The following is a 7,500-nucleotide window of genomic DNA, read 5'->3' on the forward strand; positions in this document are numbered from 1 at the left end:
CCCACAACCACAACAACAACAACAACCCACAACAACAACAACAACCCACAACCACAACAACAAGCATCATGATGATGATGATGATGATGATGTCTCACATACATTCAGTCAGAACACACTGGTAACCACAGAATCCAATACTTTTTTTTTTTTTTTTTTGCTCCCTAAACACAGAAGCATGCATTACACACATACAAACACACACACACACACATACATTCATATACACACACATACATTCATACATACACACACACACATTCATGCATACACACAAACACACATTCATATACACATACACACATATATTCATTCATACATACATACATACATACACACACACACACCCAGACAAACACACACACACACACACACAAACACACACACACACACATTCTATCACACACCCCAACCAAGTCACAATCCATTCAAACAAACCACACACGCTGTGAGAGAAGTACGGCACTGCCTTCAGTGCTCCCGACTCACCGGGCCATCAGACTGCTGTTGATCAGCACATCAATGATGTCACGGTTCACGCCCTCCGACCCCTCCGACGACCCCACCATGAAGTGCAACACACACTGCAAGCACACACAAGCACACACACACGCACACACACGCACACCACACACACAGGAATATACACACATGCGTGAATATTATGTGCCCATGTCCCAGGGAACATACGAAGTCTTCACACGTCCTAACTATATGTCTACAAATGCAAAACTGAACAAGAGAGGCAAGGCCTTCAAGACTCACTTGTGATAAATTAACCCTTTCGCTGCCAGGAAAATAAGATTTAAGTGAAATCTATTTGCCAGGGTTTTTTCACAAAAAACGGGTATAAATTTTCAAAAAATTCTGTGCTCTTTGTTATTGGAGAAAGACCCATAAAAGTATATATTTTCTGAAAGGTAAATGAATAAAGAATACAAAACACATGCTGTTTTCCCATTTTATATATTTTTAGTGACATGCTGCTGTTTTGAAATCAGTGTTTTGTTTTTTGTCACATTTTCAACTTGTTCATTACAAACATTAGTCAGGTAATTTGCACAAAAACATCATATTTTCTGGACAAATGGATATCTGCAAACACAAAATCATACTAGAACAACCACAATATATATATATATTTTTTAAGAGATAGATACACAATACATTGTGACTTCTCCAAGTGATAAGATGGATGTGAGGCCACGCCCCCTCAGTCTCCACCCCCCTCCTCCTCACCCCTCTCACACGGTCACTTGATTCAGTTCTCATCAGACCGCGTTGGCTGCGTGCCAAGAATATCGCTCTGCTGCTAATTCGGTCATCTGTCGTCTGCTAACATCTGTACAGCCGGCATCACTCACTGACAGCCGCATCTTGGCCACTCTCTTGATTACTCCCTTTATTTTCTATCAGATCGTCCTATAAATGTTCATCACTATCTTCTTCGAATTTACGCTTCAATTCCTTCTGAGCATCAGCTAAAGAAAGGAATCTTGGTTGATTTAGTTCGTCACGATCGCATGTCTTGAGCACGGCGTCAGTCAGACATTTTGTTGAGCGAGCGAGGAGAGAAGTCAGGCAAACACTTGGACAGCGACCCAACCAAAACGTTCAAATAAAGGACTGCTTCATGACGTAGATGGGGTTTCTAGCTATGAATAGAATCTAGAGAGATTCCCCAGGCTAAAGCTACCACTATTTTTGCCAATGAAGTGAATGCAAACCAGGGAAAAGTCAGAATATTTCGATGACGAGTTATCTCGTCATGCAGGCAGCGAAGCATACATGCTTGCCATGACGAGTTATCTCGTCATGCAGGCAGCCTAGGGGTTAAGTCCCCTAGCATTAATTACAGAGTAAATTCCCTTTTTTTACCAGCTGCACCAAAACGTTTGCAACATAAATAAAAATTCCATGCTTAGCAAAAGAAGTTCCCGTTTGAACAAAAAATGATAATAATGACTGCTCTTGTTGTTGTGTCAGAATATCAGATCAAAGTGCCAAGTTTAGAGAATACAAAAAATATAAATATAACAGTAAATGCAGTTTGCATATAATTAGGCTTTTTAAAAAAAATTTTGTGCCCATCCCAGAGGTGCAATATTGTTTTAAACAAGATGACTGGAAAGAACTGAATTTTTCCTATTTTTATGCCTAATTTGGTGTCAACTGACAAAGTATTTGCAGAGAAAATATCAATGTTAAAGTTTACCACGGACACACAGACACACGGACACACACACACACACACACACAGACAACCGAACACCGGGTTAAAACATAGACTCACTTTGTTTACACAAGTGAGTCAAAAATGCACACCAGGTCTGCATGCCTTTCTAAAACAGCTTTATACCAGGTATAAAACTGAACGGCATAATGCGTATGTTAAAAAATGTAGTATCCAAATTTGATGTGTAAAGGAAATTTTCTATCTAAAATTACGTTTAAACAACATACTTACCGTGACCCAACTAGTGCCGACTCCGGCAGGGGCCTGACATTCCTGTCCTGTGCAAACTACTATCCGCCTATTATTTCTTTGCCCTACATTTATCAGCACAGCTGCGGTCCACAGACCTCCCCCCACAATACAGCTGCAGACCTCGGACTTCTTTGCCCGCACCAATATCCTTAGGCGACACATCATGGAACTTTTTATAAGCCAATGTTTTCTTTTCCCCCAGTAGTTAATACCTGTATTATTGTCAAATGTCCTCTTTATAACCACTTCTTCCCCTGGGATCTTTGGTGTGATGATCGGTGTGTGTGTGTGTGTGTGTGTGTGTGTGTGTGTGTTTTGTAGTTTTTTTTTTTTGTTGTTGTTTTTTTTGTTTGATAAGTATCATTATCTGATGATTGATGTGACTTATTATATTATTATTATTATTATTACTACCTTTTTTTTCTTTTTTTTTTATTATAATTATTATTTATTTATTTATGTACGCTTATCTATTATTTATTCTTTTTTTTTTCTTTTTTTTTCTTTTTTTTTTTTCTCAAGGCCTGACTAAGCGCGTTGGGTTACGCTGCTGGTCAGGCATCTGCTTGGCAGATGAGGTGTAGCGTATATGGATTTGTCCGAACGCAGTGACGCCTCCTTGAGCTACTGAAACTGAAACTGAAACTGATGTGACTGATTCAGGGGTAAACTGTCGCTGCTGTCTCAAGCTCAGCCACTGACTTATTTATGCCCCATCTACTTTATCCTATTTTACTTATTATTATTATTAATGTCTTTAGTTTATTACAATGGTATATGGTGTGAAACTGTTGTTGTTTTTGTTTTTGCATACTTTACATGTAAAAGAACAAAATTTTAAATGCTGATCACAAAAAAAAAAAAGTCTTCACACATAAACTAGAACGAGTCCATAATTCTACAGCAACAAAGTCGTGACATATGAATCAGCATTTCCAGCAGTAATAATCATTAACAAACAACTGTCATTATTACTGTAATGATCTTGTTTTTGCAATCACTATTCTGTCATCATTACTATGTGAAACTATCTGAGGGTCTGTTACACTGGACCAGCAAGTGAACACACACACACACACACACACACACACACACACACGCACGCACGCACACAGTCAAACACACATACACAGACATAAATACTTGAAAAAATGCAACTGAGTGTGCATGAACAAGAAAGCATGTCCGAACACGCTTGCGCGCACACACACACACACACACACACACACACACACACATCCCTGCATACACACAACATACACAGACACTCAATGCTTGCTCAAATGCACAAATCAGACCACCCAAAGAGCGCTTGCACACACACACACACACACACACACACACACACACACATCACACACACTCACTCACTCAGTCACTCACACACACACAAACACACACATGCTTATGCACACAAACACAGACACACTCACACACAAACACACACACACACACACTCTCTCTCTCTCACTCACACACACACACACACACACACACACACACACTCACTCTCTCTCACACACACACACACACACACACAAAAGACCCAAACGCTGTGTTACCTCCCATCTCTCCATAGCGTATTTGTCCAAAAAAGGAATGTCGCGCGCATGTTTGTCCGTGGGCATCGTTGCCCCTCCTGCCCACGCTTGACCGCTGTCAACATCACCATCATCATCATCACCATCATCTTCACCATCTATTTTGTCATCATCACTGGACACCTGCCCAGATGTGACTGTTACCAAAATCAACCATACTGTCACCACCATCATCATCGACATCATCATCATCATCATCACCACCATCATCTTCACCATCTATTTTGTCATCATCACTGGACACCTGCCCAGACGTGACTGTTACCAAAATCAACCATACTGTCACCACCATCATCATCGACATCATCATCATCATCATCACCACCATCATCTTCACCATCTATTTTGTCATCATCACTGGACACCTGCCCAGACGTGACTGTTACCAAAATCAACCATACTGTCACCACCATCATCATCGACATCATCACCACCATCATCTTCACCATCTATTTTGTCATCATCACTGGACACCTGCCCAGACGTGACTGTTACCAAAATCAACCATACTGTCACCACCATCATCATCGACATCATCATCATCATCATCACCATCATCTTCACCATCTATTTTGTCATCATCACCGGACACCTGCCCAGACGTGACTGTTACCAAAATCAACCATACTGTCACCACCATCATCATCGACGACATCATCATCATCATCATCACCACCATCATCTTCACCATCTATTTTGTCATCATCACTGGACACCTGCCCAGACGTGACTGTTACCAAAATCAACCATACTGTCACCACCATCATCATCGACATCATCATCATCATCACCATCATCATCATCATCTTTATCATCCATCCTGTCGTCATCATTGACCTCCTGCCCATGTTTCACCACTGTCAACATCAACCATAGTGCCACCATCATCATCATCATCATGAACATCATCATCATCATCATCATCAACATCAACATCATCATCTTTATCATCCATCCTGTCATCATCATTGGCCTCCTGCCCATGTTTCACCACTGTCAACATCAACCATAGTGCCACCATCATCATCTTCTTCAACATCATCATCATCATCATCACCTATTTTGTCATCATCATCGGCCTCCTGCCAATGACTGACTGTCATCAACATCAACCATACTGTCACCATCGTGACCAATACCATCATCATCACCACCATCATCACCATCATCCATCATCATCACCATCATCATAAACATCACTATCATCATTATCATCACCATCATCACCACCATCATCACCATCCATCATCATCCATCATCATCACCACCATCCATCATCATCATCATCATCACCATCACCATAAACATCACCATCATCATCACCATCACCATCATCACCACCATCCATCATCATCACAACAATCACAATCATCACCCATCATCGCCATAATCCATCACCATCATCATCATTATCACCATCATCATCCATCATCACCATCACCATCATCTATTCTGTCATCATCATCGACTTCCCGCCCACACTTCACTGCTGTGAATATCAGCCATACTGTCAGTGTCACACATACAGCACATCACACACACACAACCCCCTCCCAAACACACACACACACACAACCCCCTCCCAAACACACACACACACCCCTCCCAAACACACACATACACACACAACCCCCTCCCAAACACACACACACACACACTCCCCTCCCAAACACACACACACACACACACAATCCCCTCCCAAACACACACACACACACCCCTCCCAAACACACACATATACATACCACACACACACACCCCTCCCAAACACACACATACACATACAATCCCCTCCCAAACACACACACACACACAATCCCCTCCCAAACACACACACACACACACACAATCCCCTCCCAAACACACACACACACACCCCTCCCAAACACACACATATACATACAATCCCCTCCCAAACACACACACACACACAATCCCCTCCCAAACACACACACACAATCCCCTCCCAAATACACACACACACACAATCCCCTCCCAAACACACACACACACACAATCCCCTCCCAAACACACACACACACACACACAATCCCCTCCCAAACACACACACACACAATCCCCTCCCAAACACACACACACACACAATCCCCTCCCAAACACACACACACACAACCCCCTCCCAAACACACACACACACACACACACACACAACCCCCTCCCAAACACACACACACACACACACACACACACAACCCCCTCCCAAACACACACACACACACACACACACAACCCCCTCCCAAACACACACACACACACACACACAACCCCCTCCCAAACACACACACACACACACACACACAACCCCCTCCCAAACACACACACAACCCCCTCCCAAACACACACACACACACACACACACACAACCCCCTCCCAAACACACACACACACACACAACCCCCTCCCAAACACACACACACACAACCCCCTCCTAAACACACACACACACACACACACACGCAACCCCCTCCCAAACACACACACACACGCACACACACACAACCCCCTCCCAAACACACACACACACAAACAACCCCCTCCCAAACACACACACACACACACAACCCCCTCCCAAACACACACACACACACACACAAACAACCCCCTCCCAAACACACACACACACACACACAAACAACCCCCTCCCAAACACACACACACAAACCCCTCCCAAACAGACTAAACACACATGCACACACACACAATCCCCACCACACCCACCCCTACCCCCACGCCCCACACACACGCACACACACACACACACACACACACACACACACACACAGAGTTATACTCACCCGCCCAGCAGCGCCGTTTTCAGGTTTTCTCGGAACACAGGATTCAGGATCCATCCCATCATGCCCCCCACCACCGCCTGCGAGTGCCAAACCCTCAGCTCCGTCAGCGCAGCCGTCACTTCCTGCTGGTCCTTCCTGAAAACCGGAGATGCCAACCCCTGTTTCGTGTCTGCAGGAACGTCAGGAAATTTTCTATCTAAAATTACGTTTAACTCTTTCCATACGAACGGCGAAAGAGACGACGTTAACAGCGTTTCATCCCAATTACCATCATCAAAATATTGCAAACGGAAGGCTCTTATACTGAAGACGTGAATGTTGACAAAGAATACCACAATTCTGAGGACGGAAGCTAAAGGTTGGGTCATTCAGACACCCACTGGACATCCGAGGGGTCTGTGTAGAGAAGAAGAGAGGACTGGCCGTACTGAGTGAGTTAATTAAGTAACATACTTACCGTGACCCAACTAGTGCAGACTCCGACAAGGGTGTGACATTCCTGTCCTGTGCAAACTACTATCCGCCTATGCGGAGAAAACGAAAGTAACTATGGCCGATAACCTCCCGGAAGTAGGTAACCTCCCCTTTGCATCCC

General features: G+C 43.7%; 1 protein-coding gene across 1 annotated transcript in view; it reads right to left on the reverse strand.

Moving 5' to 3' along the window:
• LOC143289755 (general transcription factor IIH subunit 4-like) overlaps positions 1-7,500 on the reverse strand; it is a 26,559-nt gene that overhangs the window by 12,799 nt on the left and 6,260 nt on the right. The window contains exons 4-6 of the mRNA XM_076598852.1: positions 6,906-7,040; positions 4,051-4,144; positions 490-584 (exon numbers count right to left, since the gene is read on the reverse strand). Coding sequence (XP_076454967.1) covers positions 490-584; positions 4,051-4,144; positions 6,906-7,040 — 324 coding nt within the window. The remainder of the gene's footprint in view (positions 1-489; positions 585-4,050; positions 4,145-6,905; positions 7,041-7,500) is intronic.

Source organism: Babylonia areolata, chromosome 14 (assembly GCF_041734735.1).
Source record: "Babylonia areolata isolate BAREFJ2019XMU chromosome 14, ASM4173473v1, whole genome shotgun sequence".
NCBI lineage: Eukaryota > Metazoa > Mollusca > Gastropoda > Neogastropoda > Buccinidae > Babylonia > Babylonia areolata.